Below are 13,803 nucleotides of genomic sequence, written 5' to 3'. Positions count from 1 at the left end.
TCATCTGCATCAACAGGAACCACTAAAGTGACATGGAATACTATCTGATTTCCTCGTTGTCTTTTGTAATCTCAGATTTCTTCAGATGCAGCTTTTATATGATACCTGTCTCCTGTGGACCATTTTTCCTCTGTGTAGGGCACCCAATCACTCCTTTATCTTTGAGAACACCATATTACAAAGGCAAATTCTCACCCTTACCTTGAGATGTGTATCGATATTTCTTAAGAGAATTTGCTTAACTCTCTGAAATTCTGTGTCTGCAAATCTGTAACTTTATGACTTTTTTACCACATACCAGAATCACAGGGCAAGTATTCCTACAGCTGTCTCAACAGCAGCAGAGTTTGGGTTCCCCTCATCTGATGGAGGCTGAGAGAGACTTTGGCTGGGAAGCTCTTGTGTGCCACAGCTCTCATCACATTTCTCCATCCTAAATGCTAACAGTATTCATATTTACCTAAATTAAATGGCCCTCTAAAAAATAAAGTCCACTAAACCAAATTATTAAATCTAAAATAACCCTCTGAGTGTTTGTACTGTATCATTGTGGCATGTTAGCAACTTCTGCAATACAAACAAAAGCAATCTACAAGAGACAAAGGTTTTACATTTCCCTTGCTCTCCTTCTCAAAGGTCTTCAGCAGCCACATATAACTGAGAGACTGTGCAATTTTGTATGGTCCTACTTTGTTCAGCAGAAAGTGCCGAATACAAATCACATTTTGAAGTATGAATCCTTCATCCAAATGTTTTCCATGCAATCAATTTTCAGCCACAAATACTGGAAGCACTACAGAAGACATTACTAGGTCCCCTTTGATTATTTTTTATATGTCCTAAGTATATTTGAACGATTCTAAATTTTAGCAAAATTTTTTCCTGTAAAATTTGATTTTAAACCAGCAAGTGAAACCCACGAGAAAAAAATTAGCCTGGGGACATTCAGAAAGAATGTCACTTTTACCCAGATTAGAATGCTAGTGCATTATCTTATGGAATGCTTTCTAATTTGTTCTTTTATTCCTTTATTTTAAGCAAGAAGCAACCAGCAGTCAGAGAATACAAATTACAGCAGCAAGTGCACTCTTAACCAAGGGTCCCCAGCCAAAACAAATCACTCATTACATGCACCAATGATACTGTTTGCTGTATGTGACTTTTCCCCTTTTGTTCTAGGTGCAGAAGCCATTAAGTGGATTGAGGCAGTGGAGCTCCAAGCAAATTCACCTTTTAACTGTGTTCTCATTTGTGTGTGTGCACCTCCACAGGGGGTTGTTACACCCGGTGCCTGCTGCCCACCTTTCCTTCTGCACCGAAGTGACACAGCACTGTTTCAATCTAAACCCTGTGCAAAAACATGTTGGCATCAAGGAAAGCGGTGCTATCAGTGCAGTTAACATACCCAGATTAAAATGTTCCCTCCGGATTGCTGTGTTTATGTCACTGCTTCTCACCTAAGTATTGCTTGTGATGTCCCACCTCCCCTCATTAACGGGGTACTGCTCCTCTCGGAGAATCTGTCAGCAAACACCAGACACCTTCAAAGAGCGTCTGGGACTCAAACAACTGACAGCAAACAAAACCATCTCTCAGGAGGAAAAAAAATCTGTCATCTTCTCAGAAATCTACCTAAACACAAACCAGGAATTTCTATTTAGAGACAAAATACATTTTAAGTCATCCAACTGTTCTACAGAGAGGAAATTTTATTTTCAAGATAATCTCTCCATGAAATAAGTGCTTTTGAATTTTAAACACCTGACCCTACTTGACTGTCAAAAGACATGTCAATAATATTACAGCATATTTTTAATCTAGTCTTAATTTAAAGATCAAAATACCCCTGGCTTTAAAAACACAGAGTAACTATGGATGCTTTATATATGTAGAAACAGAATAGATCCATAAAAGAAAGTAATAGTAGCTGCTGGTTTGAAGGTGGAGGAGTACTATGACCTACTGTAAAACAATTGTTTAAAGGGCAGAAAACCGTTTGCATAGTATCATAAACCAGAGGGGGAGAAATACCCATACATTGTTTGGGCAAAGGTTTTTCATTATCTTTAAAATTATCTACAGCCTCATTAAAATACCTTCATTTATTAAAATTAACAAATCTCTAACTATTAATTGTCAAGGTTGTTGTTTTTTTTCTTAACAGGATGACAGAATTTAGTCCACACACAAGTACCAATAAGAGAGAAATGCTGACTTCAAGAAGTATTATGCTGTAAGGTGAGACAAATCAGCAGAACTACTGATTAGAAAAATCTTTAGGAGGTTTTGCTTTGGGTTTTGTTGAGACAATTTTGTGTTTTGTTTTGGTTTGGCTTTTTGGGTTTTTTAATACAATGGATTAGCCAATTTCAAATATAGAACATGCAGTTTATTTAAAGACAAGATTGGTCTCTAAGCTTTGCTCTGCACCACATTAAAATTAGTACTGAGGACACAAATGACTGCTGGATTAACTGAAGTGACTTCTCCTTAATGATTATTTTGAACAGACTGATTCTTAGATGTGGGAATGATCAATACCTGACCTACACAAAAGGTGTTGCAATATTGATAATGAAAGCATCCTTGGAAATAAAATAAGGATAGATGGAGTAAGTCTTTGGAAGACTGAGAGGATTATGAGAAACTAACAAGCTAAAGATATTCACTGTTTAATTTCAATCATTTTTGTACGGTTCAGTAAGAAATCCTGAAAAAAAAATTGTGTTTTTATCGTGGGAGAGACATCTTTTAAGCAGTAATTCTCAGTTCTAACACCATATCATAAAGACTGACATATCATTTACAAGTTAAAAACCAGCTTCTGAAGGCAAATTGTTCACAACAGATAGTTTTTTGTTGACCTCCCCTGCCTTATAACATGGCTTCTGGAGGTCAGGATAGATTATGGATAAATAATTCATCCATTTGATCATTCTCTCTGTCACAGAGTTCAGCAAGTTAAGGGGCATATCAAACACAAGGCCAGCCTCATCTTTGTGTCAACATCACATTGGGGAAATCCAAGGATCCTAATGAAACATTCCAGCCAACACACACTGCTGGAATAGGAATAGATCCTATCCCAGCTATGCTATACTGGGATCTAAGAACAATCAAATCCTTCCCATACTGTACACACACAAAATTTTCTCAATATCCCTAATCAGTTAAATTAGGTTTTTAAACATTAAGACTTGTCATAACAAAAAAATAGTCAACAAAATGGATATTGACTTACTGTGTAACTTACTTGCAAACAACTTGCTGAACTTTGTGACTTTTCTAAAATTCTCAAGTGAAAATTTTAACATCAGATACCCTAAACAAACCCTCAAGCAGAGTTAAGATCTAAAAGTATCTATCTATCTGGAAAGACAGAGGAGATGTTAAGAAGAAAAACTCAATTTCCTATACGCTTTTTCCTTCTGTCTCTCTCCTCGGTAAACTTTTTGACATCTCAGAAGAAATGATGTCTGACCAGAGAGTTAAATTGGTAAACTTCAGGAAACACTTCAGTTCCTCTGTGGTGTTTTCACTCCTGAAAATTACATGAAAACTACTGTACTGATTTGGTTTTAAACTCTATCTGCTTAAGCTATGCATTTCTTAATATTTAGGATTTCCATACCAATCATTCTCATTTGCCAAAAAAAAAAAACCAACAACCAAAATATCCAGCCCTCAGTACTGCCAAATACAACACAAGGAATGTATCCTGAACCATTAACTGCAAATCTGTTCATTTCATGGCATACAAATCGAGGCTCTTGGATAACAAGTCATTTCATGCATATCTGTAACTGCAGAGGTTCCCAGGCCTTCATTAGCACACAAGTCCATATGGGTGTGGGATTTTACACATGGCTAAAAATATTGTTAAAAGTTTGTTAAGAACTTGAAACTAAAATATGATTTTGCTCATGATTTTATCTACATGCTGAAAAGGGAATGGCACAACATTTACTGTGATGGCTTTGTTTATTTAACTTTCTCATGTTTCTGTAATGATGTAAATGCTTATTAAAACATGAGCTGGACAACCAAACATCAGAATTCCCCAGGACTAGCACAACACAGGCAGCAGCACAGCCTTTCCACTGTACTTTAAGTCCTCAAAGTAAGAGACATGTCCTAGCAGTAAACCATCAGCTTCATTCAGAAAGAATTTCAACCACTCCACACTTAGTCCTTGGTCTCCTTATTGCTACAGAAGAAAAAAAAAATCTGAATTCTGTATTCAGAAAGAGTGCCTAGATTGCACTTCTGTAAAAATAAATATGTGAATGAAAATGAGCCAACTTCTTTGAACTGATGAATACCTCGAGGTCATTAGTAATCTACCTGATATTTTACTACTAGAATCAAAAAGCTTTATTATCTGCTTTAAGCCACCCAATTTACATCAAGTGTAATCATTGTAAAAATAAAGGCTGCATGAATTGCAGAACTGACATTTGACAATATTTCTTAACTTCTTTTTTGTAAGAGGAGAAAAATGAATGCAGGTGCCTTTCAGAGGTATGAATAAAAAGACCACGCTTGCATAACCTGACAAGAAGTAATGATAGCTGGAAACTGAGAAAGCATCAACTTTTTTACACCTTACTAATAGACATGACTCATGATAAACCCTGCAAGTTCTACAGTTGGCCTCAGGAATTAACTGTCTGGTGATAAACAATGGCAGATACAACCTGAAAGGAGCCAGGGTACAGAAACTCTTTCTGGTTGGCATACACATAGAAACAAATGGTTTCTGATTTTTATATTATCTACATATATTTTATATATCTACATATATTTTTATATATCTACATATTATATATGTAGAAACATTTATGTGTGCATGCTTAGCACAGGAATCTGTTGAGCCGTTACCTGGTGTGACCTTTATCTTGAAAGCTCCCACAAGTTTTGCACAAGGAGCTGCACAGGCCAGCTGCCATTATCTGTAATTTTAGGTCTGACAGCAATTGCCCAATTCATGGTGTTCTGGCAAGCAAAGAACAAAGCTGCACCACAGCATGCAGAAACCTTGCACAGCAGCCTGTTCTTACTGGATGTGAGGGACAACCACTGGAAATTTGTACGAAAATGCAAGCATTCAACCTCCACCATTAACTGAGCCCCCTGTTCCAAGCAGTTCTGCCACACACTGCAATGCTTACTCCTCCTATGCAATTCCAAACCCTACAGGGTCTTTCTGAGCAGTAAAAATTAGCCCTTGGCATGGCCATAATATGTTTTTGAACTGACCACTCAGTGAAGATGAATGAGTAAGTTCACTTCCCTGCCAATAGTATTGTTTGTGCCTGCCTTGCTAGAAATTCTCTAAGACACCACACATTGATTTACTGGGTGAAGAATGACAACCTAAGAGCCTTACAGCTATATAAAAAAATGTATTTATTTCTTTCTGTTTGACAAGACCAAAAAAGATTAATCCCAACATGGTTATAATAACAATTTATAAGACCAGAGTATCTTATTTATCTGAAAATCCCTCTTTAATAATAGGAAACAAACCATTAAGAATGAAGTGGAAGGGCTGTCTGTTTACCAAGTCAGATTAATAAACCTATTCCCCTTCCATCCTTTTCACCCAAACCATCAAGAGATGAAACAAGACATTCCTTTGCAATTTACTATTAATGCTGGTATGTTTCTACACACAAAATAGAAGACTAAATATACAAGATAGCAAAGTTAACATATCACTATAATAATTATTGGGGAAAATCCAACAGCAGTTCTTGCAAAGATGTTTTCAAGACGTGCATGCTGAGAATATCACTTCAGGAAAATTTAAAGAAGTTATGTTTCCTCACAAGATCTTAAAAAAATTCTTTGCCACTGGGATTCCAAGTATTAGTAACTGCCATTTTAACCTTCCACATTTAAGTGTTTACACAATGGGCAACTTTTTTATTGTAGTAATTTCCTTTCCTTCAGTTCCTGAATTTAGATAAAGCTATCATTAAAAGCAGGCTCTTTTTGCTAGCATTTTATTAATAAGATGGGGGGTGTGTATGAAAGCACCTGTATTAATTCAGTCCATTTTCAGTTCTCTTGGGTTTTGTTGAGTTATATTCATTATTTGATTTCTGTGGTTATATGGCTATACCAAGGGTAAGAGGCTACTCATTTTACTGAACTTTGGAAGCAATGTGCAGAAAATAAGTTACTCAGGAGTTAGGAAATTCACCAGTACTCTCTGCAGCCACTGGACTTGTTAGGAAAAGTTACATCAACATCAAGAAACCACTTCATCCCTGACAGACTTTTGGCAACTGTCTTCCTCATCCTTCAAAAACACTATTAAACCACTTTTAAAACACTATTTAAACACTACTAATCTAATCCCAAAATATCAAATATTAGTTTAGAAACCTAAACTGAGTTGCATTAATTGATAAAAACTCTTTACCTTTGATGCTGTTATGGTGCTTTGCTATCCTACAATAGCAAGAATATATATTTTTTAAATCATATTCATATGTGGTGTTAGGCCTTGTGATAATGCAGCAGACATTAGCATGCACTAATGCCTCTGACATCAAAAGAAAACTGGGTTGTGCCACTGTGAGAGTCTGATGTCTTCCAAGACAGAAGAAATGGCAAAAATCAGCCTTGATGTTATTGTAGGCTCTACAATTACAAACTGGGATTATTCATCACATTTAGCATGAATGAGAAATAAAGGAATCACAGAAACTTGGAATGTCCTTGCCCTAACTCATCCTGATGGCACAGGGGCTTTGTGGCCATACTATAGTTCTTCCCCATTTTCTAGAGATCTTATTCTCTGATTTTACTGTTACTGAGGTCGATACAAAGAGCACTGAAAATGGACTGCAGAACAAAACTGTGAAAATACATGAACTATATACGTGATAGTACTCCACGACTAAACCCAGTTTGTTTTCTTTCACCGTTACTTCCCACCATTGTCAATTTCAACGCTCCTTTCAACACAGCAGGTAAAGCAATCTCTGTCAGCAGCAACATTTGGAGCTACCCTTCAGTTCCTGTATTCTCAGTCATATCACACTAAAACCTCAAAAAAGCCAAATTGTACAAAAAATAATGTTAAAGGTACAGAAGCCTCTCATACTGTGGGAATAGATGCATCCTCTGCAACTTGAATAGACAGATGTACATAAAACAAGCAGTTCAGGAAATTCTCTGCTCTATCCAGATGCTTGATAACATGGAACATGATGTTTCATAATCGGGTCTGGGCTCTTTTTTTTAGTTCTTCCTAACAAAATATTATATCCTCTGGGCGTGCTATGCATATTTATTCCTATGAACAGGATGATTCCCTTCTTAATCCGGAGGTAATTTTCTAAAACGCACACCTTACAACCCGAAGAATTTAAATGCCGTCTTCGGTGCGACCTGATGAGCATGCACCTGTTACAAAGATTTTAAATGGGTGTTTTTCAGACAATCCGCCAGGAGTATGCAGAAATTAGGTGTTAAGGGCAGCCAGGCACCTTTGAACAGTTCGCTCACCAGCAGCAATTCTCCCTAAGGCGCGATGAGCCCTCTCAAACCCATTCTATGGGATCTGCGTTCGGCAGGACCGCAGCAAACCTTAAACCCGCACTTCAAACAAAACGATGCTAGCGCTCCACCTCGCCGGGAGGCAACTTTCGCTTCCCACACCGCGGCAGCCGAGGGTGCCCGGGGCGACAGCGGACAGCTCCCGGCAGCCGCGGAGTTATCCCCGGCGGGGACGGCATGGGAGCCCCGCTGCTCCTCCGGCCGCAAACCCCCAACTTTCGGGGGCGGCAGGAAGGGGTGGCCGCCGGGAGGCGCCCGGTCCCGCATCCCCGTCCGCGGCCGGGAGAGGCCGAGCCGGCGGCCGCAGGTGCGGACCCCTCCCTCCCTCCCTCCCTCCATCCCCTCGCCCGCCGGAAAGTTGCGGGCAGCCCGCCCCGCAGCGCACCCGCGGCCGCCCTCACTCACCGTGGTTGCTGGCGACGTGCCCGGCGGCGGCGGGGCGCGCTGTCAGCAGGGGGAGGAGGAGGCCGACTCTCCAGAGCAGCGCCCTCACCTCACTACACCCCATGGCTGGTGCCCGCCGAGCGCCCCGCGACCTCGGCCCGCCGAGGCTGCCCGCGCTCCCTCAGGCCCGGGCTCCCGGGGCACGGCGGCAGCACGGAGAGCGAGGGCGGGGGCGCCGGGACCCCCGCTGCCGCCCTGCCGCGAGGGGCGGCGGCGCTGGGCACGGGGAGAGCTCCGGCAACTTCCAGGCGGCGGCGGGCGGGGGTCGCGCCCCGCTCCCTCCGCCGGCTCGGGCCGGTGGCACCTTCAGACCCGCAGGAGCGCCCCTGGCAGCCTCAGCAGCCTCCTGCGCGGCAGCAGCCTCCTCCCCCGGCCGCGCCGCACGCTGCCCCGCATCCCCGGCCGGAGGCAGCGCCGAGGGGCTTCAGGTGGAGCTTCAGGTTCCCCAGGTGGAGCGCAGCGAGGGCGAGAAGGGTCGGCGACTCCTCCTCACGCTCCCGAATGCATCAAGGAAACTTGCGGGGCGGCATCCCCGACCCTCCGCCGCCGTGCCCGGCTCTGCCGCTCGCCCCTCTCAGTCAGTCTCTGTCTCTCCCCCTCTGCCGCGGAGCAATCAGAAACCAGGCGGCTCTGGTGTGATGCTCGCTGCTCCCTCCTGATTTGCGTGCCGCGCTGCCGGCTGCAGTTTTTTGGTGCCGCCGCTCCCCTGCCGCCCGCGGAGCGCTCGCTCGCCCCCTCCTCCGGCGCGGCCGCGGGGGGAGGGAGGGAGGGAGAGAGGGAGGGATGGAAGGAGAGCGTCGGAGCGGCGGCCCCTCCTCAGCCGCCCGCCCGAGGGGAGCGCGGGGCGCGGTGCGTGAGGCGGGCGCGGGAAGCGCCCCCTCGCCTCGGCGCAGCCGGCAGCTCCGGGCCGAGTGCGGCGGGCTCGGCGCTAGAGGGGGTTCGCGGACAAGGCACGGGCAGAGCGCAGCCCCGCTCGGGAAGGGCCGCGGCCGCCGCTCCGAGGGGTGCGGGCCCCACCCGCGGACAAGGGGACCCGCCCGGGGCTGCGCTGCACTGCGCTGCTGCTCCGGAAAGTTATGGCCAGGGCATGCAGGGGACAAGCGAGCGTGAGCCGGCCGCGTCCGGGCATCCCTGGAACATTCACTCCTTTTTTTTTTTTTTTTTTTTTTCCCTATGAATTTATTTCTCCACTGAGTACCAGGAGCTTGTGTAGGGTTGGGGAAGCCGCCTCAGGTGTGTGTGTGCTCACCTGATCTGATCTGATCTCATCTGATCTGATCTGCCGGCTGCTCACATTCCCCCCCCGCCCCTGCCCAGCTGTGCCAGCACCTGGGATGGGCGCCCTGTGGAAGTACCGCACTCCTGCCACGCTCCACTTACCGGCCTGAGTAATCTTTTGAAAAGAATAATAATAATAAATTATTATCATTGTTATTATTATTGTTATTATTGTTGTTGTTATTATTATTGTTGTTATTGTTGTTATTATTATTATTGTTGTTGTTGCTGTACTACAAAGGCAGGGGAAAAAAATACAACCCAAAGGAAGATACTGATACGTGTATTTCTGAATATGACTCAAACCACAAATGGTGTCTAAATCCACAAATAAGAGGGGGAAAAAAAGAAAAGCTAATTCCCGATGCTTCCCCGTGTTCAAAAATCCCATTGAAGTGAGTGGGTAATGCAGCTACAAGAGTCTGCACCAGAGAGTACCAAAGTTCCTGCTGAGGTGCCTAAATGGATCTTCAGAGGAGCTTTGTGTGAGAACACTTAGCTTTGTAATGCAAGAATAAAGAATGGTTTAAAAGTTATTAATTTAAGGATTATTTGCAGAGGAGTTGTTCAATGAACAAAGCCAACACAGAAATATGCACTTGTGGGTATTTGGAGGGATCTTTAAAGGGTGCAGTGATCCTACAACATTGCAATATTTCCTACAGTTAGCTGTTAACAATGTCCTATGAGGAAAACTTTTATTCAAAAGCAAGTCAACAATAAAAGCTCGAGGAAAATTTTCAAAATAGTGAAAGAGTCATTGAGGCAGGTAAAGAGTGAAAGGTTCAAGGGTAGGTAAAAGTAGTAAGTTAAATTTTTACAATTTGGGTGTTTAGATGACCTTTAAAGATCCCTTCAAACATGAATTATTCTGAGGCCATGAGTCTCAATACTGTTCTGGTTTAGAATTAACAGCCAAAAGAAAAGTAGCACTAACTACCTACCAAGGTTTGCTTTTTGGGTAAGGGGTGAGAATTCAGGCTTTAATTCTTTTGCAATTCCTGGTGGAGTAGTAAGATGCTTCCCAGCCAGCCTGCCATAAAATATCAATGCAGGATATCCTGTGTAAAGGGCCCCAGGTGAAGATGAGTCATTTGGAACAGTCAAAAACTTTTCCCACATCAGTGGGAAAGACCAATTAATTAGCACAGCAAAAGTGAACTGAGGTTCCTTCCCTCACTTGTGCTGTTGCATGGTGCAGATATGGGGTTTTACACCAGGCTTTTCTCAGACAAGCCCAGCAGCACGTGTATTTATATATTTGTATGCTTATATGTGCATTTATGTGCTTATGTCTGTGCAGGCACTCTCCAGGCACTTGTGAGCCCTTGTGCATCCTCACATACACCTGTGTGCACATCAGGCAGGCAATTCCTCCTGCAAGGAGCTTGGAAGGTCTGGCTTCCCCTTTCTGTTGCTTTTACAAGTCATGTCGGACTACAGCTGAATACAAAAAGGAGGAAGGAAGAGATGTGACAAGAGCATAGACAAAATGAGTGTGTTTCCTCTCACAGCTTTGCCTCCTGCCAGCCTTGAACTCCACAAGTCACAGGAAACTGTTGGGGAACCAAACAGCTAAAAAGGATGGGTGGCATTCCCTCCACAGTGTCCCTGCACCAGCTTTTAGTTTGAATTTTAGCAGGATTTCCAGGGGAACAACTTTGTTAGAAGAGTGCTCATTCATCTACACACAGATTAATTTTTTGTAACTTTGTGAATTATTCTGAATGCCAATTAAAATCTTAACCATTGTGCTTTTTCAGATGTATCCAAACATACTAAATGCAATAAAAGATGGCAAAAATATGAAATATAAAAAAACTAGAGTCATATTATTACATTTTTTCCCCCTGAAACTTTTGCCACTTTGTATAACAAACTTTGAAGTAATAATATTTCTGTTAATAACAAAAAAAAACCAAAAAAAACCCCAAACAAAACAAAACAACAAAACCCAACAAACAGGAAATATAGGATATAAATTACACATAATGGGTTGTCCCTTTTTCTTTGTGTAATTAACTATACATGTTTTATCTTTAGTGATGATAATTATAATAAAACCCTGACTTTCTCAAAAAAAAAACAAAATCCATTAATTTTTCATTTACATTTCTCTTAATATCATGTTGTATTGTGCATTAGTCCTTTGAACCATCACTCTTTACTGTCTGTGTTTTAATGTGATCAAAGCAAACACTTTAATTAGGATGCTGACCAAGAACATATTTACAACAAACTTAAAACACTTTTTCCATGCAGCACTCATTAGGATTTGCTGATGTTTAAAAAATGCTGTGATGTTTGGACCAAGACCCCTCCATTAGGATTTTTTAAAGAGTAGCACTCACAGTTGCTGACTTTAACTACAACCTGTGTACTAAGGAAAACACAATGTATTATTGATCTCTTGTAGTCTGAAGCAAGAGCTTTTTTAGTGAATAGAACACACTGCTGATTTGGCAGTGTAACCAGAAATGAACCTTCCAATAGTATCTCTTTCATTCACAGTTGTAAATTACACTTTCCCATAACACTGAAAGTGAATTCTCTTTTGTTATACATTGTATCCTTGTGTCTGTAGAATTTTACACTTTATTTTGTTATTGTTTGCATGAGCAGACCTTTTACTTTTTCAACGTCTGTGTTTTTTAGTGTGTTTAATGACAGGCTGACACCAGATTGTTATCAGTATTTCTTCTTCCTACCATAGTCCCCAAATATGCTCATGGTATGTGCAGCAATTCACCTGAAGTGCTTTTAAGCATTTGCAGATTTTGACAATTTTCTATCACCCATCAAGGGAAGCAAAGTAGAAGTTTAATAAGTTTTGAGGCTTATCTCCTCTCCTATTGTGGATACAGAAAAAGATAAAGAAAGAAAAAGGGATGAGAGTCATAAAGAAAATTGCCTCTCCCAGCAAATCTTCTAGAAAGACAAGAATACCAAAAGTAGGCTAAATAGCTAATTGAATTCTGACATTACAATATTATTTGAATTATAGAACCAACATCAACATTTTAGTTATGAATTTACAGTGCTGCAGAACACTTAATATAGGCAATGATTCCTACATAAGGAAAGTCATTGGCCAAGTGTTGCCTGTTAATTATTTAAGTTTGTTCCTAGATTAAATTTTTCTTTTCAGTTGGCTTGTGTATGGTTTGAACCTCTTCTGACCTATTAGTGAGCACACTAATTCTGACACTCTGCACTGTGCAATTTAATTAAGCAAAAGTGAACCAATTACACTGAACCATGTTTTGGGGTAATTACTGATAAAAAGTGCAATGTGGTTTCATCCCCATCTCGTTACATGTGCAGGCTTAGAACTACCTCAAATTACTTTTTCACTATAACAAGATTAGAAGATTATATAAGGTACAAAAAATTTTACACATTTTACAAAATTTGCATATCGATGTTACGGAAATACCCATATGACAACACTTCTCCAATTCCAGTATTTCCTTTTACCTTTCCATATTAATTTATAAAATAAACAATATATCCAAATTCTAAAGCAGTGTTACAGACAAATTAGTTTCCATGCTTTTCACTTGAAGTTTCTTCAAATAAATCTAATTATTTGGATTAATAGGCAAAGCAGTAGATACAGTCTAAGAAGTTCATGTTTTGCAGGAGGTTTAATATTAATAGAATTGTCCTGGAAATCTTTCAAGAATAACAAATTGCTTGGCAGAGAATATTTTCAATATTTAAATATAGTGAGTGTAATCTTGCTGTGGCAGAGCAAAGGGATTCCAGATAAAAACAGAAGAATTAATTAAATCACAGATCCTGAAGGAGAGGGTTGGAACATCTAGACCACAAAAAGTAAATATTTTGGCCTCATTGAGAGTGAAGGAGCCAAACTTTTCCTCATGGTGTTGGCAGAGGATTTTCAGAGATGTAGATGTGCATGTGTAGCATCTGAATCAAAGTGCAAGAGAGACCAGAATTACAGACTAATCAAACTTTGATGTCCAAAACAAGTAAACTTTTTATAGAAATGTTTTCTGCATCTCACTAAATTAAATAATTCCAGCTGTGTGAATTGCAAATTGAGTTTGGTCTCAAGATGATAAAATAAACAAAATCTTCTGAAAGAAAAAGAGGAAAAAAGATTGTAATTACTGGAGAATCAGATTCTACTCATTCTATCCAAAAGGTCCCCTTGGCATGGGGATGGTGATGGCAGGGCACAAAACAAGGCTGTTATAACTCTTTATCTCCTGCAAATTAGAAGATTTAGGGTTAACAGCACCTAAATCCTCTTAGGTTATTTTCTGAGAACATGGAGTACCAATTAATGATTGCAGTAGGATATTTGTTTAGCCATTAAAAGTGATAGTGAATACAGCCATGACTGACAGTGAAATGATGGTGCTGTTAACATTTTGGGTGACATTAAAAAGATTATAAGCCCAGTTTTAATGACTACACTTATACTTTTTGAGGTTTCCATTGAAATATTATTGCTAAAACTTATACTCTGCCCTCCCCCCC

The 13,803-nt window shown here is 41.0% G+C and overlaps 1 protein-coding gene across 7 annotated transcripts in view; it reads right to left on the bottom strand.

Annotated features, from left to right (window-relative positions):
* Positions 1-8,146, bottom strand: part of EPHA6 (EPH receptor A6) — a 378,018-nt gene extending 369,872 nt beyond the window's left edge. For all 7 annotated transcript variants that reach the window (XR_005627917.1, XR_005627919.1, XR_005627918.1 and 4 more), the window contains exon 1: positions 7,978-8,146. Coding sequence is in view for 4 of the 7 variants with exons in the window: in XM_039713221.1 (XP_039569155.1) it covers positions 7,978-8,080 (103 nt within the window). In the remaining 3 variants the exon portion in view is untranslated. The remainder of the gene's footprint in view (positions 1-7,977) is intronic.
* Positions 8,147-13,803: the final 5,657 nt, after the last annotated feature.

Source organism: Passer montanus, unplaced genomic scaffold (assembly GCF_014805655.1).
Source record: "Passer montanus isolate IOZ18808 unplaced genomic scaffold, ASM1480565v1 scaffold28, whole genome shotgun sequence".
Taxonomy (NCBI): Eukaryota; Metazoa; Chordata; class Aves; order Passeriformes; family Passeridae; genus Passer; species Passer montanus.
Note: the sequence above shows the minus strand (reverse complement) of the source record. Positions and strands in the feature narration are given on the sequence as shown.